Genomic DNA, 25,066 nt, shown 5'->3' with positions numbered 1-25,066 from the left:
CGTATTTATTTATTTTTGGCTGGGGAGCCTATACTATATTTTGTTTTTGCATAAAAATTGTTAATTACGTTTTTTCAAAATAGTCTGGCTTAATCCCATTGTTGTTGTTTTAATATTTTAAAACAACTGTTTTATTAGTGGAAAAAAATTTGGCATTGTTCGCCAAGGGGTAAGGCAGGGAATACTATAGTTTCGATCCACGCCACTGGATCTCATCAGTTCCCCTGTTTCTTGTTTGTGGATATTCTCCACCGAAGTTATTTTTCAATAACTTCTTCAACAAGAAACTTTTTATACCCAAACATCAATCGTCAGCTCGAAGTATAAAGGTGTATGAGGTTGCCAAGGAAAAACTTCTCATTGAACTTTTTTCTTTGCTTACCTTTATATTTTTCAAATTGGACAAATATTAAAGAAGTTATGAGTATTTCTTTGCGTATAGTTTTTACAGAATTCGACTTTTTGAAGGCGCGATATCTCTGTAACCGTTAGTCAAAAAATCTGAAATGTTTTGCTGAGTTGCCGCATCAACACAGCAAAAAGTGAAGGGAATCAAAAACCAATTTTTGAAAAATTATGCAATTTCACTCAGAATGCCCCATATATACCTTGTGGCATTTAAAATGATTATTTGGAGGAGTTACAAACGGAATGACAAACTCAATATTATATTAATATTGTTATATTATATGGTGAGTGTATAAAATTGGTCATACCGAATAGAATCGGCTATAACGAATGTTTTCACACATCTTCCAGCTGATGGAACTTGTAATTTGAAATTTTAAGAATTCGGAGGATAAAAACCTTCATGCAGAGAAGTTTGAATAGTGCAAGCTTGATATATTTTGATAAAAATGTTCAACTTATTAGTCCACGTTTTTATATAGTCCTCATTGCACTATGTACTCAATCACATTTTTATTAAACTTCGGAAATTGACATTGGTTCGGGTCATAACGACATTAACATTTTCTTTTGATTGTCACAGACGCGATTTCAAATTCCAGCTTGGTTCTCATTCTTTTTTTTTTTTTTTTGAGTTGAGCCAGAAGTAATGCTTACCGAATATTTTATAGGACATTTAGTCAATAAGTTCATCTGCATCTTCATCTTCAATTATCTCTAAGGTAATCCTGTCCGCCTATTTGACAATAATAATAAGAAGCTTTGTGTGTGTGTTTTTTTAAACAAATAACTCATTATGAAATTTGTTCATTGTTTGTTTTTTTATTAATGATGATAGTAAAGCATGGTTAAACAATTTCTTTAAATGCGTTTGATGAGTGAATTCTTTTGTGAGTTGTTTTTAGTTGTAGTTTCTTTTTTTTTAATGTTTGGCTCATTTTGAGTTGATGTGCTTGTAGAGAATAAAGGAAACATTTAATAATTAGAGGTAAGTGAAATACAAACGAAGTTATTTAATAAAACATAAAAATTATGAATACGATTTACATGGGTCTACCCATGCCACGACCCATGGGTGCACCAGCCATGGGAGCGTCACCGCCAGCTCTGGGACTCTTAATTGTTTCATCGACAGAAAGAATCATGATGGCAGCTTCAGAAGCAGCGGTTAAGGCATTGATTTTAATGATTGAAGGTTCCCATACGCACTCTTGGAAGTTATCGGCAATATCTTCTTTGGTAATGTCAACACCATACCATTGGCCACCTATAAATAATGTTAAAATGAAAACAAAATGAGTATAACTGAAAGAATATACATTATTTATTATACTGTTAGTTTTGTTTGTTTTATGAAGATTTTTCTCGCATTAAATGCTCTCCTGTTAATACTCTTATGTTTTAGTAAGTATACTCGTACAACCAAAATGTTGTAATTTTTAGTAGTTTATTATTGCTCCCTACGTTATTTCATAATGATTTTATTAATTATATTTTTTCATCGAATATCGATTGCTTCAGTATACAACATCGACACTGGCAAGCAACCGAATTTGAACATAATCGATTATATGTACAGTATGCAAAGTTCATATTCGTACACCCATAAAAAATGAATAAAATCGTTATTAATTCCATATTTTATGTGCAAATATGAAATAATTAATGGGAATTACCATAACGAAGAAAGATTTAAGAATAACAAAACAATTTTTTAATTTATTCCGTCATTTAGGTATAGATGACGCCTGTGTGGGTGGCAAAGTTCGTATTCGTACACCTATAAGCACTATATATTTGGAGTTTTTAAGGATTTTCAAAGCAAAATACCGCAGATTTTTGTTCTTTTCTTCTTTCGGAGTGCCTCTGCTATAGAAATATGTACAAATAACGGTAATTTGATTAAAAATTTTGCATGAATAAAAAGTCGGACGAATATTTGAAATAATTAAGAAAAATGTGCTAGATATGAATAACTATTGCAATTTATTCCCGAATTTTGGACAAAAATAGCTGACAGCAGTCCTTCTGTAACAATATTCGAGGTCTAATATGAAAATAAATGTTGTCAGCGTTTGGAAATGCAAAGAAACGTAATCCGGGCTTAAGTAAAGTAAACACATTTTTGGCTTTTACTTGGTGAAAATCGCACGTTTAGTTTTATATTTGACATTAAATGTATTGAAGTTTTAGAACACGGTTTCGAACATCATTTTATGTCAATAAATATCAGAAATTACGAGGAATAATAATTTTTTTTGGATGAAAATTTTCCCGAAAATAATGCAAAAGGTTACCCCACGTTCTTTCCTGGACAATTTACTTCATTCCCAGCAAAATGTTCGATGCCAAAGATGTCATTCAATCATGGGTGAAAGTGATCCGGCATGTCATCTTTTTAGCATCTTCATCGATGAATTTTATATGAGCGTGGACCCCAAAAGATGCTATTCATTTTTGGATCCAAAGCATGTCATTTACACTAATGCCTTGACATGTCATTTTCACCAATGAGTTGGCATGTCATTTCCACCAATGCTTTGGCATGTCATTTTCACCAACTCTTTGCAATGACATTATCATTACGACGAGAGTTTTAAAAACGTTGTTTGTGATTTCGAGTCTCCGACAACATGAAGCCTTTACAATAGGCTTAATCTTTATATTTAGAAAAATGTGTATAAATAAAAACACAATATTCATCTCTATTGGATCGATAGAATGGGTTCAAATGCTGGTGAAAAGATCGGATCTTTCACGACTTCCTTTGCATGGGTTCAAATGCTGAGGAAAAGATCGGATCTTTCACGACTTCCTTTGCATTTGTTCAAATGCTAATGAAAAGATCGGATCTTTCATGACTTCATTTGAACCAATGCAAAAGATGCCATGAAATCACGTCATCGCATGGAACCCCTTCCCTCAAATTTTGCTGGGATTCTTTTGACATTTTTGCACTCGTTTTGGATCCTTCGGTAAAGAAATATAATTTTCAAGAAGTAAAAACCAGTATTTTCCCAATTTTGGCAGCCATACCCCTCGTTCATAATAAACGTAGAATTTCAGTCGTACGCGGACAGTATGAAAACTTGTACAGTTTCATTTTTCTTCATAATTTCTCACAGTTTTTGACATAAAATGATTTTCGAAACCGTATTCTAAAACTTCAATACATTTAATGTCAAATATAAAACTAAACGTGCGATTTTCACCAAGTAAAAACCAAAAATGTGTTTACTTTACTTAAGCCCGGATTACGTTTCTTTGCATTTCCAAACGCTGACAACATTTATTTTCATATTAGACCTCGAATATTGTTACAGAAGGACTGCTGTTAGCTATTTTCGTCCAAAATTCGGGAATAAATTGCAATAGTTAATCATATCTAGCACATTTTTCTTAATTATTTCAAATATTCGTCCGACTTTTTAATCATGCAAAATTTTTAATAAAATTATTGTACATATTTCTATAGCAGAGGCACTCCGAAAGAAGAAAAGAACAAAAATCTGAGGTATTTTGCTTTGAAAATCCTTAAAAACTACAAATATGTAGTGCTTATAGGTGTACGAATACGAACTTTGCCACCCACACAGGCGTCATCTATACCTAAATGACGGAATAAATTAAAAAATTGTTTTGTTATTCTTAAATCTTTCTTCGTTATGGTAATTTCCATTAATTATTTCATATTTGCACATAAAATATGGAATTAATAACGATTTTATTAATTTTTTAGGGGTGTACGAATATGAACTTTGCATACTGTATATGTTTTCATAGAACCAATTATAGGAAGAATGAGCTGTTAACGCGATATCTCTGTTTATTTAACTCCATTGCAAACTATACAGAACCAACCATACAAAACCACATAGAACGTCATGTTTTGAAGAGATTAGTTAGAACCTTGCTTGAAAACGAACCTTAACTCTGTGCGTATATATCTAATGTTTGCCAAATTAATAAAATTAAACAATTATCAACAACAATCATGAGAATAAATAAAAAAAGAATAATTTCTCACGAACATCGCAAAAGAGACCAGTAGTGGAATTTTGTAACTCTCATTTATGGAGTTACCAACACAAAAATTGGTAAATTTAAAATGCTTTTAATTTCGGTAAATATTGACATTTTTCGGTAAGATTGCGACCAAAACGTATTAGTCGTTAAGTCTAAGTCGTACCAGATATCAAGAGTGCTATCAACTTTAATTATACCAGTTCATTCACAATTTTGCGTTTTAATAATTTGTCGGTAAAAAAAAAAACAAGTTACAGAATTCCAATTCAGAGCTCGATAGACTTTGAACTTAATGACATGGAAGAACATAGAGTTTAATAGCGATCAGTAATGGTGACCGAAACACGCATTGGCAGTTTTGAAAATTCTCAGGCGTATAAAATTAAACAAGTTAACAAAAATTCTTTAGGGAACAATTCTAAAATTTCTATTCTTATAAATTAGTTTAATAAAATATTAAAACAACAACAATGGGATTAAAGGCCAGACTATTTTGAAGAAAACAATTGTAACAGCTATCCCAATAAAAACAAAACCAATGTTCTAAAAAATAATTTAAATATACATAACTGTAAAAATAAAACATGTGTAAAAATATTTAAGATATTTAAAGACGTTAAAAATAAAACAATGATCCTTTACTTAAGTGTTTTTTAAATATTCTTCATTGCTTACAAAGTCTGTCAACAATAGAAAAAAGAACTCATAATAATCCCCTTACACTTGATTATAAACAAAGTGCTCTCCTTCTATATATAAATAAAATGCAATGACGTGCATTTTTTGCTCTGCTGTTTACTAACAAATTTGAAATAATAAAACGAAAACAGATTGCCATTTCGCAGAGATAAGTTGAAATACATATAAATGTGTACTAAGTTTTTATATTGCCTTTAATCGGACAAAGTAAATAGAAATAAAATTCAATTCACTTTAACAAATAAAACAAACTAGAAATACTATATAAAAAATTGTTTTCTACCAGAGTGATGGCGAACAAAATGAGTACGTGACTTAACAAGAAAACAAACTTGTTTCGACAAAAATAAAACTCAACAGCGACAGAAAACCACAATTTTGCTTTTGCTTTTAGTTTTAATTTTCGTTTTTTTTTGTTTTAATGTGGCGGCGCCTTCTCAGGGCAAACTTTGAAATAATCAACAACAAAAACAATACAACAAAGCAAAGTTCTTGTTCTCCGTTGTTGTATTTGCCATCGATGTTGAAATGCATTAAAATCGTTCAATAAACTAATGAGTGAATGACCGATTGTCACATTTAAAGTACCAACTCTATTGCGAAATAAGAGAAGACAAATACAAAAGCTATTATAATTGCCTATCAAAGAGATAAGAAGTCTACAGTTTTGCTCTAATGTTGCAATGTACAATTCAAAACTACTATATATTTAAAAAAATATTTTAAATAATCTTTTTATTTTTTTGTGACTAATTTGATTAACATCCATTTGTTGAGATGATGAATTGATAATCGAAATGATTTTTCATTGCGTTCTGAAACTAGTGTGAACCTACAGAAGCATCTTTGCCATAACCTGTGGTAACAAATTAAAAATCATGCAAAACCAGGTCTTAATTTGGTTCTTCTTAGGAACAAAACAAGTAAAAAGTATTAGTCCGGTTTGACTGTGACATAGTGAAACGAAGTAAAACCAGTATGGGTTCCTTTTCCACAGTCACTTAAGTTGGTCACCATGGATTTTTTAGAGCTTTTGAAACATTTAGGGCAATCATGAATAACAATTCCCTGAAATTTATTCCCATTCCCCAATTTCGCACATTTGTATTTCCGTATTTATGTCCAAAAAGAGAATATTTTTGTCGATTAGGCTAGAATATTTCACAATTAGGCGATTGTAGTAGTTTTCCCACGTTTTAAAATATATACTTTTTTTTAAAGAATTTCACCTTTTTAAATTATTTTTCGTGCGGAAAAATTCCGAGGGAAATATTAGTAACCGTGGACTTGGAAACAAACGCAAAACATTATTTCGATGTAAACAGGAACATAAGAAATACTTTCTGTAAAAAATGCAAACGACCCTCGAACAGGCTAAACTCCAAATTAGCAAAAATTTTGAACTTTTTTGAGAGAAATGCCCTAAGATGTTTTCAAATATAGACCTTCTTGGAACTTGATGTACGTTTGGATGTGCAAAGTTTCCGCCTAATTATACACTGAATTCGTAAGTTATCGTGCTCATCAGTCATTTGAGTTGATGCCGGCAGGGTTACTAAGAGCTTATAGGACATTATCTCAAGAAGTACGGAATTGCATCCGAAAAAAAATGTTCAGTCGAAAATGGGGCCAACCCCTTCGAGTGTTATCGTGCAGACAATTTCAACGAACAATTTTGAAATTTTGTGTGGGAGAAACGCAAAGGAGCCACCGATATGGCATATCTTCAAACTTGATCTAAGGTTGGGCAAAATATAACGAAAACCAAATTTTGGTCGTGTGCTCTAGCCAGACAGACATACGGACATGGCTAAATCGACACCAAACTATGATTACTTCTAAACATACCATTATTTCGATGAGACACATTTTCATCGTATCAAAGGTGAATACCCTCATGAGCCTAAAGGCTGAGGATATAAAAACACAAATTTAATAGGTTCTTATTCTTCTCAAAACAAAGATCGCGAAAGTAAGGAACCCCACAATTTTTGTGTTCTTTACTTTGACAAAAATATTTATGGTACCTTACCAAAAGAGAACCAAAATATTATACGGATAATCCAACACCTGCTATGCAAAAAAACCTTTATTTGTCATTTCTTCAAGAAACGCCACATTGGCGTTTGTCGGGTTTCGGATTTGTCAAATAAAAAAAAATATATCGTGGTAATAGGAACCACGGGTACAATCGTCGTTAAAAATGTTGAAACCATCCGAGATTAAACCTTAAAGTTCTTGTAAGTGCAAACATTTTGAATTACAAAAAAGGGCCCGATAGTATAGTGTACGAGTACATTTTAAGACTTAGAGCCTGTCGATGTCGAAAGAAAATGATTGCGAACGAAAAAACACCTAAACTTTGTATTTCATGGCAATACTGACTTCATGTAGGCTTTAAAACAACTACAAAATTTAAAAATCATACACAAGTTTTGTTGTTTATTCGTTTTCATTTTCGTTAGACATAGTGGAACAGGATATTAATCAAAGTTTGAAAGAAATATTACGATATGGGAAGTTTGAAGAGTTATAGCTTATCAAACAATATATTCCCCAGTCCATTCAGCAAAAATAAAGAATCGCATATCTTGGCCTTTATGAAACAACAATAAACTCAAAGAAAAATCTCTTCTTAAATACCAAACTTACCTTGAGCATGCTTTTGCCTCAATTTGTTCAAAATATTTGTGGCATCGAAGCCGGCATTATCACACAATTGACGTGGAATAACTTCCAAACCTCTGGCAATGGCAGCAATCAGCAATTGTTCCTTGCCGGCAATGGTACGTGAATAATCTCTCAAGATTTTCGACAATTCCATTTCAATGGCACCACCACCTATAAAACAAACATATTAAGAAAAACATTTAACAATTAATAAAACAAATAGCTAATAGATTAAAAGATAAAAACTACACATTTGGTGGGTCAATAATACCTCAGCGTTGTCTTTTTCATTGAAACCGCACACCACGTCAATAAATAATGTTGTAAATATATATTGCACACATTGCAAAAATACAATGCAACCAACATTCTATTAAAAAAAAAAAACAACAACAACGACAAAACTACTATCGAGAAAAGACCTTGTTTAAATGCAATAAACGCTCTCGACCTAAAGACAATGCAACTAAAGTAAAATGCTTTGAATTAAAACCACCCATATACATATGTATGTAATCATGAATGTGCATTCGTCTACTATATCTAATGTAAACATACGTGTGTTTATACGTACATAGATGGCACTATCTAGCAACTTGGAATTGCAACTACTGCAACATTGGCTAGGTCAATAAACTTTTCATGGGTACTCAACTCAACTCAATGTAACTAGAAAATAGCGAATAGAAGAACCATGGAATAGAAAACATTGTTGAAAATTTGTTAGCTGCACACAACAAATTAAGATAATTTTAAGCTTTATATAAGTCTACATAGGGGTGAATGATATGAAAATGTTTATGTTTATATAGTATACAGAAGTTTAATAAAAAAGCTGGGTTGAACTAAATATAAGTTAAATTGGTCCCAGAAATTGCTAAAATTTATTTATCTTATTTCTGTATGTGGTCTTGGAAATTTGAAGGTATCAATATAAATAAGTAAATAAAAATGTGTCATTATTGCATTTATTTCAAAAGATTTTCTTTAGCTATTAACACAATTTCTTCTCTGTGTGGGAATTGAATCAAAACTATTTTAATATATTTAATTTAATTTTGTATTAATAAACAAAGAAAAGTTTGTATGCGGAAGAATTGTTGCCAAGTGTATAATTATCTCTCACACATTTCATTCGTTTACATGTGTATTCACGTGTTTAATAATAAAATTAAACGTTGGTAAGAGATAACGAATGTACTCATTGTACTTATTATATAGAATATTTAATCTTTCAATTAGATAAAAATAATCTGTTTTTATCATAATTTGGGAATAGGAAATAAAATATTGCTTACAAATAAACATTTACTACTGTTTAAATAAATTTTGATTTTTTAACTGATTTTCTACAATTGTTTTAAAAAATACCACCTTATTATAAAAATTCCCATATTGTAAAAAGTCACTTCAAATTAAATAGAAGCGCACAAAAGAATCCTTTGAAATACAATCTGGCATTACTAAAACAACAGCTGGAAGCAGATGTACTTGTTGTTGTGCTAAATACGCAAGCATGTGTGTATTGCCCACAACGTTATGATGTGAATATCACCATCACCGACACAAAACAAGTTCTCTCTTTGATTTTATTCGTTTGAGTGTATGTGCATTTTTTTCCAATGCTGATGTTGTTCTCATTCACACTGTGCTGATGCCAAGGTAAATATTTTAGTTTTGTGCTGAATCGACCTTCCTTGTCGTGGGGAGCATAATACTCAATGAACGTATAGTGAGAGTATTGATGCTGACACCACAATATTTTTACCCCCGTATGTATTCATAATATATGTACGGAATTTTTGGAAATGTCCTCTTACTTTATAGAGGACGTTTAGAAATAAATTGTAATATGGTATTGGGAGGAAAATTTCTTTATATTAAAGGTAATTGTTAGACGTCATAAGGAAGGCGCTTCAAAATTTGACATTTTCAAAACTGTTTTATTTGTTAATCCACCTCGTCCATTTGTCATTTGGGTGCCACCGTGGTGCAATGGTATGCAAACTGCCTTGCAAGCTGAAGGTCATGTGTTCGATTCCCCGGCCAGGTAATATGAAAACTTTTCAACGGTGCACAGTGCGAAATATATGCACTTTAGTGGAACTTTACTCATAACTTTTAATGTGAAGAACGTAGGTTACTAAAATTTTCCAAAAATGTTTCTTATAGTTGAGGGTCGTATGTGGATAAATATGGGCCACATTGACCTGCGGTTTCCTATAGACCTCACATATCGGTGGTGACCGTTTTTACGTATTATGTTCATTTTTCAACCGAATTTGCTGCAAATTGGTATATTGAGTGGATGTAGAACATATCGCTCATTTACTCAAAGAGTGGCATAACTCAAAAAATAGGTTTTTTGAGTTAGCAATTTATGTTTTTTCTACGACTTATACTTTATCTTGTGTCAAATTTTCAAGTTGATATCTCTAAAACTCAACGAGTTACAGCTTATTTTCTAGGAGTTTGGCAAAAGTCATCAAAAAAAGTTTTTGAGTTTATGAAGCACTAAAACACTTCAAGTCATGCTTAATCTTGCACAGAAATTTAGAACTGATATTTGGCTAGTTCTCTACAAAATATGGTCCAACTAGTTATTTTAGTTTTTGTGTAATAATCATTTTAGGTTGGGAAGTCAAATTTCAATCGGCAACTTAAAACGCGTTTTTCTCGAAACTCGATTTTTTGAAATGTGTCACTCTTTGAGTAAATGAGCGATATGTACAAAATAATGTAATATCTGTTCGCATTGAGTGGTACCGGCCAATATAACATATTTTAAAGATTCCAAGTAGAAAACCGTTTTGCGAAATATTAGCAACGTATTTTCTCGTTTTGCTATAGCCCCAATATGAGGAGGGCACCCCCATTTGGGATATTTAAATGGTGTTAGATAATTATAGCCAACCGAGTTTGGTTTACTTTAAAATTTGTCTTCATTGAATAGAAAATATTCTTGCTTTTGCCCCTCCACCAAGCATCCACATACGTTAGTATTTAAAAAAATTTTTTTTGAGATTTTTTAATTTTAGTATATTGTCATTGGTATAACATACATTTTACAAATTGAACGTTTCGACTGAGGATATTTTTATCTTATTACACGGTTCTGCAAATGAGTATATCACCTAAGAGCATCTGGTGCAACTATGCTTTGTTTTAGGTACTTAACGATGTCCTGAGAAAACTGCTCAAATTTGACCATTTTTTCTATAAAATGTGAATGAAATTCGCAATAGTCATAACACTATTAAAAGCAACATTTCTTAGTATTGGTGAACACATTTTGGGATATACGAAACCAACATTGACGTCTGATGCCGGTTCCTGTGGCTCAGGAGAGACAGGAATCCAACATTATTTTGATCCGTTTATGGTAATTGGTCCGGAAATTGCGGTTATCTTGTTGGTGGATAATAGATACAACTCTTTCTACCTCTGAGAAAAAAATGATGTTCTATAGTGGTCGGTCATGATTGGACTCACTTATCTTTAAAATGTTCGTGACTGACCGAGCTATTTCTAAATGGAAAGTTTGATAACAACCTGAGTTTTGGTATCATATATCATATGAGAGAAGTCTCCCATGTCTCGCCTGGGATGTTTGTGGAACAATTATTATTATTATATCATATGAGTGGTTTTTGCAATATAATGTAATCATAATTTTTGAGCTAATATGCTTTGATCATATCCCAGGGATGCCAACTGTTCCGTGGTAAAAATTGCTACAGACAAGTTGTGTTAAAAACCACCACAAATCTCTACTGACTAACTGAAATAATACACGAACGAACATATCGCTCATTTACTCAAAGAGTGACACATTTCAAAAAAGCAAGTTTTGAGAAAAACGCGGTTTAAGTTGATGATTGAAATTTGACTTCCCAACTTGTAAAGATTATAACACAAAAAGTAAAATAACCACTTAGACCATATTTTGTGATAAGCTAGCCAGATATCAGTGCTAAATTTCTGGGCAAGATCAGTCATGATTGGAAATGTTTTATTGCTTCATAAACTCAAAAAACTTTTTTGTTGAATTATGTCATACTTGTAGTTAATCAGCTGTAACTCGTTGAGTTTTAGAGATATCGGCGTGAAAATTTGACACAAGATGAAGTAGAAGTCGTAGAAAAAATAGAAACTGCTAACTCAGAAAACGCATTTTTTGAGTTATGCCACTCTTTGAGTAAATGAGCGATATATGCGTTGCTACAACAACAACAACAACTGACTAAGACCAAAAAACACTAGGAAATGTGTAAAAACTGCAGAAATTATCAATTGCTACACAGAAAGAGAGAAATTTAAAAAAATGCACATACATATTTTTAGCAATTTCTTCAATAAAATATCCGATTCCCATACTTTTCTCGCTGCACAATATCACCATAAATGCCCAAATCGTAACTAACAAAATAATAATTTTATTGGAGAAGCAAAAAACGTTATAAAATGAAAAACTGTTTTATAGAATATCAATCGTATGAGGGCGAGTATTTGGGGTATTATCAATCATGTATGAATGGGAGTAAGTAATGAAACCAAAACCGCGGAAACGCTTGGTTTTAGGATACGTCATTACAACAAAATCTGCAATGTTATCCCATTTTCCGAAATGCCATTTATTGAATAGGATCGTTATTTTTGAACGTAGAAGCTTGAAATTTTCCCAGAGCATGTATTTTAGCTTTATGTATCAGCAGATTCCATCAAAAAACTAATCTCGATTTTAATGTGGATTACGTCTTCGGGCATTTATGGTGACAGTATGTATATTTTTATAGAAATATTTGTTATTTATTTTTGATTAAAAATATGTTTTGACAACAAATGAAGACATCAGTTCGTATTATTGTATCACCTTCTTTCTTGCACCATGGTTACAGCGATTACTGTAGCAATCGTTTACGTACGTATGTATATAGGTATATTACACAATTAGCAAATTTTCCATGACGTTTGCAAAACAATTATTTCTTATCAATGAAATTGTTGCTACCCTATTTCTATCGGCAGTACTAGTACGAACTAATGCATACATACATACAATGGCACAAATGGATGCAAGTGTTTTGTTTACATCACAAATAAAAAAAAAACTTTTGTTATTGTTACGGTATTTGCAACTATGGGCTAAGTTCATTTGCGAACAATTCTCCTCCATGCTGATAAGAATACCCTTTCCGAGTGCAATGTACTATTTTGCGATTGTTTTGCAGTGCATTTTATTATAAGAAGACACCATTTAAAAATGTAATTGAAGTTATGATTTTCTGAAAATTCAAGAGAATCGTAATTTAAAATGTTTCAAAAGAAAGAAGATAAGATATTTTAAGATATATGTATGTAGTTTGGAATTTGGATCCTTAAGATTCTATAAAAACACTTTGAAGTATTAATTAAATTCACTTTCTCGTTCTTTAATTATGACGACTTCTGCCTATTTTGAAGGCTCCAACAAAATGAGGATTGGGACTTTTTATAACAATTCCGTGCTATTATCTGCTACACACTTGGAGATAAGAGCAGGAAGAGAATATTTTCAGAATTAATCAACTCGTAAACTGTATTTATCGCATCAAAATTTATAATATATCTAAAAATTCCATAATTTGTATATACTTCGCACCATAACTCCAAAACTGTTACATTATCAGGTTTGTCCTCGTACTTACTGAATGTTGCTGAAAAACATTTTCGAGTACTCAGCATATTATTACAAATTATCGAGTAGGAAGACAGGCATATTTTTCGTATCCCTATTTTAGTGAAAAAAATATTTGCTGGCATTTTAATACACAACTACAGTCAACAATGCAATAAAATCCCAAATATGAGAAAAACTGCACGTGTGAACAGTGCTTGAAATTGGACTTGAAGAAGACATGATATAAAATACCACCTAAACAACATGAAATAAGTATTGAAGAGTTTCAGAATGTTCTGAACAATTGTTAATCACATTATTTGGAAGATTTTTGCAAAAGATCACTTGGTTCAACTCCCAATAGTTAAGCTGCTACTGGCCCGAATTGTATCATTTTGATAAACTTAGATGGATTTTTTTCTAAGTGGTTTGTTCGACACTTAAGTTCTACTACTTTAGGACTACAATATTTCAAAACACTACAAGAAAAAAACTCATACTTCTTTCTGATATAAAGCCCTGATCAATGCAAACAATGGCTGATTTAATTTACAGGTAAAAAGCAAACATGTATCATTTTTCTTTCTGATACATTTTGTTGCATTTTCGAGGAACAAGGCATGAGTGCGCAACTAAAATTTCTTTGACGAAGTTTAAACAACACAACATCATTACTATATTCATTCTTTCCTTGCGCTCATGTTTCCACAGAAGACAAAGTAGCCTAGAAACCGACAACAAAAAAAGAAGAAATACCAATTTCTTTCATGACAGGACTCTTCATTACGATTATAAATCAGTGCAATAACAAGGAATTGTAATTCTATGCAAACAACAGTAAAGCGCATTCTTGAAAATCAGAGATCTCAATCCGTTACGAAAGAACCCGCTGCCGAGTATCGTGTTATATAGCTGTTAGCTAAACCTGCGAGATATCGAATGAAAAAATAAATTTGTAGAAAGTATCGAGTTACAAGACAACGTTGATTGGTGATGTCATGTAATGACAATTTATTAATATGTCCTTACTTAAAAACACAAAAAAGGGAACTTCCTTTACCTACCCAACGCAGAAAATTATGAACTGGTCTCATTTTTCCATAAAAAATCTTATCATTACATTACCCATAACGGCTTTTTTGGGCTTAGCTCCTCCACCTCAGAAAATTATGAAGAAAATACTACAGATAGTGCTTTTTATCCCGATTACAACCATGTATTGCTTTGCCACAAAGGCCCTAACCTATTTTTCTCTAAATAGCCGGCCTTCGGCCGAGATTTTAAGACTTTCTCCTATAAACAGGTGAAAATCTCGGGAACGGGAACACAACTTTCTTTTAAATTAGATATTTTTCTCTAAATAGCTGGCCTTCATCCGAAATTTAAGACTTTCTTCTTCGGGATAAAAAGCACTATCTGTGGTAATTTTTTCATAATTATCTGAGGTGGAGGAGCTAAGCCCAAAAAAGCCGTTATGGGTAATGTAATGATAAGATTTTTTATGGAAAAATGAGGCGTTATCGGAAAGCTTGGTATTCAAAATTAAAGAAAGAAAAGTTCGGCGCGGTTGGTAGTCTATTCACAGTTTTGCCTACGAGAAAACAAACTATTTTGGGCAATTAATTAAGTAAACAGATGTTTCACATCTTCGAGTGAAGAATCTGCAAAAAAGGCGTCTTGTATGCTCACCTACTTTTATAAATCTTTGTAATTATCCTCTAAGTAATTTACAATGAAATCTATGTATTTGAATTTGTCCTTCATATCCTATTCTTCCTAACACGTTTGTTTCAATGCAACGCTTAATTTAAAATCTCATAAAATAACAACTTACCAGCAACAACAGAATCGTGTTTAATTGTACGACGGACAATCATAATAGCATCGTGCAATGAACGTTCAGTTTCTTCCAAAAATTGTTCAGCACCACCGCGAAGAATAATGGTACATGTTTTGGCATTAGGACAGCCTATATGTAACAAAATAATAAAAATAAGTTTACTGGGAAAATAAATGGCATTGTCATATTTCATACCTTGGAATACATTGAAACGTTCTCCACCAATTTGTACTTCTTCGAAATAATCACAACGACCCAAAAACACTTGGGGTAATATCATTGGCTGTGGTCATGACAGCACCGCCGCATGATTTCATTGTACGTTTGAGATCTTCTTCGGGTACACGGCCAGCGCAGAACATATTACGATCAGCGAAATACTGGGTGGCGACATCGCCAATTGGTAATTTTGAGAGAACAACATTGGCACCAGACTCATGGATTTTAGCCAATTTGTTGTAGAGGATTTGCCATTCAGCATCGACAATCTTCTGGTATTCCTTGACGTTGTCGACACGAATTTCAGCATTGTCACGTTCAGCCTTCAATTCCAATTCAATGTTGAGTAGGGCAATTTTGCACTCTTTATAGGATTTAGGAGCCATTTCAAAACCGGCATATGAGAAGGTTTTTTTAAAAGCTACGCCAGAAACCAATTGAGATTCTTCCAAAGAGCCACCAGTAACCTTCTTGATGCCAATCATGTTCAAGGGCAACAATTCGTCCAAAGTGAGAACGGCATCGACGACCATCTTTGAGAAGAATTCTTTTTGCTGATGGATCAGTTTGGAGGACATGGCAGTGGCGGCGCACTTATGCAACAAACTCCTCTGTTGTTCCTTGGATTGTTTTTCAATACGAACAGCCATTTCATTGATTTTGTCCATGCACAATTGCAAGGCCTTGCGTATGGCTTTAATGATAATACGGGGATGGACACCTTCTTCAATGAAAGGCTTGACCTGTTTGAGGATTTCACCAGCTAACAACACCACAGATGTTGTACCATCACCAACCTTGCGGAATAAATAACAGAAATCAGAATTACAGAGTAGACATAATAGCAATTAAAACCTACCTCAGCATCTTGAGATTTGGCAATGTCAACCAATGTCTTGGCCGCGGGATGTACGATGTCCAATAATTTCATAATGGTTGCACCATCATTAGAAATAGTGGCTTTGCCATGGCCATCAACAATAAGTTTGTCCATACCACGGGGACCCAATGTTGTGCGCACAGCATCCACAATGGCTTGACAGGCATTGATGTTAGACACCAACTGTGGTTTGCCCTGTGAGGTATCGGTACCTTCCTTCAACAAAACAATTTGTGGTTGCTGTAAAATATCAGAAACAGTGAGAAATTATACATTTTATACAAAATCTGAGCCGGGTGAGTCACACTGGGTAATTGCAGTAAACAAAACATGACATGAACATGAGGCAGCTGACACATTCAAAAGAGAGCGAGGAAGCCGGACGAGAAATTCGTTTTTGAGGTTAGGTCTTGATGACTGCCAAATTTAATTGCATTATTTCTAAAGGAAATAAGTCTTATGTTTTGGTAATTCTGCTGCATTTTATTAATTTCATTCATAATCTTGAGACACATTAGTTGCTGACTGATTTTTATTTGAACAAAACATATTTTACAAAGTATTTTTAAACAGCTGATGAATAGGCGAATGTGGGTTGGGTGTTTGTTTCTGTTATACCACAGTACATATTAAAAGATTTGAATTTATGTTTGTTTTATATTATCACTCCCACTCTGTCTTACCATTTTGTGTAATTTGTTTATTAACTTTTCCCTTTATTAATTAAATAAAATTGAAAATTTGCAACAGACAGCAGCGGTACGTACGTCTCACTCGGCGAAATGACAAAGTGTGACTTCATTGCTTGGAATTCTCTCTCTTGATCTCTCTTATTTGAATATAGGGATCTACGAATCAAGTTTCACGACGATGACGGCGGTATGATACAAAGAGATGTTGACTTCGAAGTCAGTTCGTGGCAGCGTGACCGTTGGAAAATTTCAAAAAGTATCATTCATGGTTTAATAAGAAAGGTTAGCCAAAGCTTTATGTCAATTTAAATTTTTTTTATTCGAATATGCCTAAAACTTCAAAACAATATAAACAAACTGTGTATGTGTGTGTGGTGTTTGAATAATATGCCAAACAATTTTAAAAACAATCGAATTCAATGATTTTTAAAATTGTTTTTAGACCATTTGTATGGAAGAAATTGGTGAGATTTGCATTGAAACAATCAGTTTATCATATTCACAACTCGATTATGTGGAGAAAACTTAACTCATCATTCATTTTTCGCGTTTTTTATAAAATGTTCAGAAAATGCATTGTAAACAAACCCAATTGTTGCTTTTATTTTGAAGTTTTAGGAATTCAAGAAAAACAAGGGTTCTATAGATTTTTTTCATTTAAATCTACCTCTTTACTTATACCATGGTATCATTTCTGAAAAAATTTTCACATGAATTTCGGAAAAGTGGCACAAAAAGTTTCATACTGACTGTTTTTTTATTTATTTATTTAACAATAATGCCCAATCTTACGACCTAAGGCCCATACTTATATACGGACGTATACCCAGGGCGTGTGTGGTGAAAAAAGTAGAACACATGTATTCTTATGAGAACTACCGAATTACGTCGAGCGTATACTTTTTGTATGTTGAAAAAGTTTAACTTTGACAGAACGTTATTGTTTGTATATGTGTGTGTTTTGTATTTTAAAAACAAAAGCCCAACAAAACATGAAATACAATTCATTGCAAAAGAAAATTATTTGTTTTACGAATGAAAACATTTAAGTAAGTTTCGGTCGCGGATTTTTTGTTTAATTGTGATTTGGGACTCAACTTATTTTGGTAATACGGACGCCCAGAGAGCGTTGTTTTGGTAGGTTGGTAAAATATTTGTGTACGTCCCGTCGTTATTTAGGTTTAGCAGTAATGTCCAATTTACATTAGCAACTTTTTCGTCATTTGGAGCTGTTTCGTCATTTATTTGCTAAAACAGGCAACATTTTGCGTCATTTACCATACAAAAATAAATGACGATAGCTGCGTCATTTATTCTAACCCTGCGTTTACAAATGACAGGACAGTTGAGTTCATGTATTGATTGTCAAAATCCCACAACTTGCCTGTGTGACGTAGGCGTCCCGACAATTGCAAAAACAGTTGTAAAATTTTGAATGAAAATCGTCGATTTCTTTTTGTTTTCCGTTCACATATTTTGTTTTTGTTGATGTTCTTTTGTTTTCAACACATTTCAATTATTATCTCACTTATTTTTACAAAAATGTAAGAAATTTGTCTTCTCTAGTGTCTGTGAAAAAATGATGGACAGCTGGGAGACAAACGACAAATGTATGTATGTGTTAGTAAATCAGAGTTGTATTTGAAGACAAAATGTCTGGTGTAAACGCCTAGTAAACAACGCACGAAAACACCATACTATTATAAGTAGCCCAGTTTTTTTGTCATAAGTCCCGGTCCACACTAGCGTGAATTTCATTAAAAAAATTCATGAAATTAGGTGTTCTTAAATCGAATTCCCCACTACAGCAATTTTATGATTTTACTCTACTATGGACGTCGATCTAGAGACGCATAATTTCATATCAAAATTTCAATGAAATTACTGTAGTGTGGCCCGGGACTAAACTACCAAAAAATGCAACTGTTTTATGATGTCTTTGTTTGTTTGTGTGTGTTGTAGAAAAACAAAAATACTCAAACGATGACAAAAGTGAAAATAAATAAATAAAAACTTGCAAAAATTATGTTTTTTTGTTTTTGGAATTAATTTAAGTTATTTGATACACATTTGTGTTGTTAAATTCCTATTTTTCTGAATAAATATATTGTGTGCGTGTGTTTGTGTTATTGTATAAGTGTGTATGTGCGATTGTGTGCGTAAGCAAATGACGCAAAAAACAGATGTAAATACACTTCATTTGATTCTAGGATTTCGTAAAACGAAATCATTTAATATGCATATGTAAATTGGACTTTATTTGATACACATTTGTGTTTTGAAATTCCAATTTCTCTGAATAAATATATTGTGCGCTGTGTTTGTGTTATTGTATAAAGAAAATTGAGTTTATGGGCGAGGGAGTAGAGAGGAATAAGAGGGGGTACACACACCTCTGTACTGGCAAATTCTGTTTTGTTTCGTATTTCTTCGTATACAACCTGAAGTTGGCTGCAGATTTGTTTTTGCATTTTCTTTAATTTTATTTTCTCTGTCGAGAAACAAACAACAGCGGAGACAATTGAAAAAACCCATTTGGAGGAAAAACTATTTTTTTAAGCAAAAACAATTCGAAATAAGTGGAAATATCAAAATTAAAATGCAATTCAAGGTTTCCTTTAATAATTAATTGTTTATCACACACGTCCATTTTTACTTTTCATTACAATTTTGCCTTGGTTTTGTTTTTGAACGGCGCAATGAGAAAATGGGTTTGAAGAAGAATAAGAAAAATTATAAAATTGACACAATCATGATTTCCGTGTCTAAACAACAAGGAAATTTTAAAGAAAATTGAGAAGAAAAATTTTCTTTCCAGTTTGAATGTCACGGTCTAAGCAAACGACGCAAAAAAACAGATGTAAATACACTTCATTTGTTTCTAGGATTTCGTAAAACGAAATCATTTAATGTGCATATGTAAATTGGACTTTAAGCTGAAAACACATCCAATATTTGTTAAGGGGTTGTTTACACTATCTATCAATGTCATATATGCTGACATTGCGTGGGTATATTAAACGCCCAGCAAAAAGTTTGCATCCGCGAATGCAGTTGAATCACTACAATTGTACAGTACAAGTGCCGTTGGAGTACATATTTTTCTATGAATTCACTTAGTCGATGGTCAGACTAGCACGATTTCAACATGGCGACGTCAAGTTTATAGGCGAGGGGTATGAAGTAGTGAAACCCATGTACATTAGGGATATAACTTTTTGCACTTTTTTGCAAATATCAAAAATACCACCACATAGCCGTGTAGAGCATGAAAAACTATTATGAAATAAGGTGTAATTTTTTCTCTATCGCGAAAAAAGTTTCCGCACCAAATGCATTGAAGTTCAGTAATGCATTTTGTAATTTTAGCTGTTATGACAACATATTTGCTTTTAATTAAAATTTTTTTTTTTTTGTAGTCTAATTTAAAATCATTATCAAAGCGTTCTGTACCAATTTGTTCTCAAATCGCGCCATTACGGAGCATTTTAGGAATTTTTGACACTATAGCAATTTTTGTTTTTTCTTTATAAACTCGTGAATTTTATGTTTATATTTATTGTACCTATTGGACAAGAGAATATGGTGTAATTTGCAACAAATTCGCGAAAGTTACAGACAGTTTTTAATGACTTTGCCTGTGATAAATTTGTTTTTTTCTATGAATATTTATTCAAACAAAGCAAATTTGAAATTATAAGTAGAAAAAATATCAAAAGGGTTTTAGTAATTACAGTCGGCGCGGAAACTTTTTTCACCGAATCGATCTTAGAAACGCGTTTTCATTATTAGAACAAAATTCCCCACGTGGTACTGGTGTTGTATTTTTGTAAAAAACATATACGGTTCTCACAGGCAAAGTCAACAAAAACAGCCTGTAACTTTCGCGACTTCGTTGCAAATGACCCCATATTCTTTTGTCCGGTAGGTACAAAAAATATAAACATAAAATTCACGAGTTTATAAAGAAAAAACAAAAATTGCAATAGTATCAAAATTTCCTAATATGCTCCAAATGGCGCGATTGGAGAACAAATTGGTCCAGAACGCTTTGATAATGATTTTAAATTAGACTACAAAAAAATAAAAATTTTAATTAAAAGCAAATATGTTGTCATAACAGCTAAAATTACAAAATGCATTACTGAACTTCAATGCATTTGGTGCGGAAACTTTTTTCGCGATAGAGAAAAATTGACGCCGTATTTCATAATAGTTTTCCATGCTCTACACGGCTATGTGGTGGTATTTTTTTGGTTATAGCCCTAATGTACATGGTTTTCTGTGCTTGTTGTGTTGCCTCTTCTTGTTCTTCGTTGCAAGATTATTTCTTCAATTTTCTTTCATTTTTATTTTCTTAAGCAAACGTTAACAACAAAACAAACATAAATATATTTAATAAAAACATTTAATTAATGAAATAGTGAAAATTTAACTATTAATATTAATTTAATTATTAATGTTAATTATTTTGTGTTGTTTTTTGGTTCATTTATGTCTTTTTTTGTTTTTATTGGTATGAGAAACAAAACAAACGCGAATGGTAAAATAAAGAGGACACGCAAAGATCATAAATTTCACGTTAACGTGTGTGGACATTAACGAAATTTGAAAAGAAACTTTAACGAAATTGGTTTCATGAAACCTTGCTAGTCTGACCATCGACTTATGAATTTTAGAAGGGAGCGCGCAGCTAGTATGCACTCCATTTTGCTTTCACAGCACACAGCTAGGATGCACTCCATTTTCGATCCAAATCAAAGCTTTTGATGTAGTGTTTTGGATTGAATTTAAAGGCACTCTTCGGATTGCATTTTTAGTAAGCCTAAAGATGCAATAAAAACGTAAGCCATTGCGAAATATCCCAGAATAAATAAAACGCATTTATTATTTGTGTAAAACAATAATACAAAGAACTTTATTATATAAACACAAATTAAAAAAGTTTCCATTAAATTCAATCACATTTGAGTTTACTTTCTCCGTTCTCCAATTAATCCAAGCGCATCTGATTTTGTTTCATCATATTAAAGGTTTTTTATGTTGTCTTCCCATCACTAGTTCAGCTTTCGACATGGACTCCACTCCATTAAAAATGTCCGTCTCGTGAATTACCTCAAAAATGTTCGCAACTTAAGTTTTTATTTCTTTATTTTATAACAAATTCTTAGAAATGTATACTCTCTCTCCTATTTTTAGAATAAATTATTTCGCCAGCGGCGGGTGGGGATGTATCCAACGGAGTGCATTTTTCATAACTCCGTGTGGACTGCATCCAAGGATGTTGTGAAATCATAACTCCACATGCACAACTTCCAAAATTTTTTGCTGGGCGGTTTTGGGTTTTGTATTTGCCGTCACGTGTTGCCAAATATGTTCACATGAGGACAGTAAGTGCGTTGCCAACACCCCAAAATAAGGACATATGGTTGTTGTCAAAACTAAATGTGTATTATATTTTCAGCTGTATGTTTGAAAATAATATCATGTTTACATCAGTGGATTTAATCAAGATCTATTTAACAGGTCACGTAAGTAGCACAAATACAACTCTGTTTTGGCCAAAAATTCTTCAATATGTCAAAATGTTTGTTTATGTTTTCATACAATTTATTCACAATAACAAAAAATTTGACAGATTGAAACCAATCATCTGGTCATTTTACGCCACCTTATTATTTCATCATGGATTTAATAGAGGCGGGTTACTCTTACCATGGATTAAAGTAGTTAAAGTAAACGGTCTGCAGTTACTTTTTGTTCATAAAATTTGTAGAAACGTGTAATAAAATTGTTACAGAAAGATGATGATGTAACGGGCGACTACCAACAATTGTTGCAACTTTTAAAAAGTGCCAACAATCGCAACCAAAAAAAAGTGCTGAGGCACTGAATTTTTTAATTGGGGAGCGAACGGGTAGCGTTTATTCCTTTGTTTGGAATCTTTTGATTGAATTCAAAGTCATATGTATGTACATTGGAATATGTTTTAAACCAGTTTGAAGATACAATAAAAATGTATTTCATGGCATGTTATCACAGAATAAAAAACGAATTTATTCTTTGTATAAAACAAGAATTTTATTACATTATAATTTTTTATTGAATGCTGTTCTTTTACTCCAATTTTGACAAATGTATAAACATTAGCGAAAAAATTTGTTCAGTAAACTTTAGTAAGCCTGCCTATACACATGACAGGACAGTTGACTTCATGTATTGATTGTCAAAATCCCAAAACTTGCCTGTGTGATGTAGGCGTCCCGACAACTGCAAACACAGTTGTAAAATTATGAACGAAAATCGATTTCTTTTTGTTTTCTGTTCACATGTTTTGTTTTTGCTCATGTTATTTAGTTTTCAACACATTTCAATCATTAGTCGTGTTCCTTTACGTGCCTGAGGTTACCAGTTTTTACCACTTTTAACCCGCAAAGTATTCCCTTACTTCCAAAAGCATACAATATGATAGCAGTTCACCACTTTTACCATTTCTTGCCACTGTTACCATTTTTAAAAGTAAAGGAACAGACCAATTATTTCACTTATTTTTACAAAAAATACATTTTGTTTTCGATACCCTTTATAACCTGACATTCGACTAACGATCGTGTTATACCCTTAACACTTACCCGGATTAACTTAGTGGGTTTGGATTTCAAATGTCAATTCCATAGCGCAAACGTCAAATAAATCCTCTCGAAGTGGGTTAACCCGGCAAAAAACTCTAGTATATATATAGTATGAGTTTTCATTTGACGTATACGCAAAGGAATTGACAGTTGAAATCGAGTGGATTTCGTAATGTAAACCAAGCAAAGGACAGTCGATAAATTTGCTATATTAGCTCTGTTCCTTTACGTGCAAGAAACTTCAAGTTTTACAATTTTTGACTCGAAAAACGTTCCTTTACTTCAGACACCATACAATTCATATGGAAGTAGATTACAAATTTGCTACTTTTGCCAGTTTTACCATTTTCAAAAGTAATGGAACAGACCAATTATTTGATCAGGATGGTTATTTCTTTTTAAATATCAATAGAGTTATTAAAGCTTAGCTATTACACAGTTTGCCGAATAAAAATACCATTGTTAATCATGGGTAGAAATAAATCTTGTGACGTCAGTAGTAGAAAGATTATAGTGCAAATGCATCGTGATGGAGGAACATGCAGACTGATAGCATCTGCTTTAAAAGTGTCCAAAACCATGGCGCACAACGCCATTCGTTATTTTAAGACGCATTCGACTACAGAAAAATTGCCGTGTAAACAAAGAAGCAGAATAACGACAGCCCGAGAAGATACGCAAATTGTCTGCGAATCAAAAAAACATCCCCATAAATCTGCAAACGAGATTCGGGTGGCAGTTTTTGGTAAACATGCAACGCAGCCATCAGTAGACACTGTAAAACGTCGTTTAAGAGAAGCTGGACTCTTTGGACGAATTTCTCGGAAGAAGCCATTACTGTCAGAACGAAACCGAAAGCTGCGTTTGCAATTTGCAAAAAAGTACCGCCATTGGACATCTGAAGAATGGAAACGGGTATTATTTTCCGATGAAACGAAGATCAATAGAGTCACCCCAGATGGGAAAAAAATATGTACGTCGCCCTAAGTGCACTGAGTACAATTCCAAATATACCAGTGCTACTCTTAAACACGGCGGTGGTTCCATTATGCTTTGGGGTGCTATGTCATCGCATGGTGTCGGACCATTACACAAGATTGAGGGTACTATGGATCAATTCCAGTATGCAAGAATCCTTAACGATACAATGTTACCACATGTTGACGAAAATATGCCTGTAACATGGATCTTTCAGCAGGATAACGATCCGAAGCATACCTCTCGTCACGTGAAGCAATGGTTTATTAAAAATTCCATGAGAATTCTGAAATGGCCATCCTGTATTATGGCAAATTGTAAAATCGAAAGTGGCCCTACTTAAAATAAAAAATTTTGATGATC

The 25,066-nt window shown here is 32.8% G+C and overlaps 1 protein-coding gene and 1 non-coding gene across 2 annotated transcripts; one reads left to right on the top strand and one right to left on the bottom strand.

Moving 5' to 3' along the window:
• Positions 1 to 1,177: 1,177 nt before the first annotated feature.
• CCT7 (chaperonin containing TCP1 subunit 7) lies at positions 1,178 to 17,209 on the bottom strand. Its single transcript, XM_073961634.1, is given in 7 exon segments — positions 1,178 to 1,675; positions 7,786 to 7,974; positions 15,297 to 15,431; positions 15,498 to 15,561; positions 15,563 to 16,318; positions 16,381 to 16,641; positions 17,085 to 17,209. Coding segments are annotated over 7 exon segments (1,632 nt in total). The 5' UTR covers positions 17,088 to 17,209; the 3' UTR covers positions 1,178 to 1,451.
• Positions 9,494 to 9,613, top strand: LOC141391630 (U4atac minor spliceosomal RNA). The gene has a single exon (XR_012409710.1). It is a non-coding gene; the product is annotated as a U4atac minor spliceosomal RNA (small nuclear RNA).
• Positions 17,210 to 25,066: the final 7,857 nt, after the last annotated feature.

The sequence above is a fragment of the Musca autumnalis genome, unplaced genomic scaffold (genome assembly GCF_047663935.1).
Source record: "Musca autumnalis isolate F117 unplaced genomic scaffold, ASM4766393v1 scaffold_1, whole genome shotgun sequence".
Lineage (NCBI taxonomy): Eukaryota > Metazoa > Arthropoda > Insecta > Diptera > Muscidae > Musca > Musca autumnalis.
This window is presented reverse-complemented; position numbering and strand designations above follow the sequence as displayed.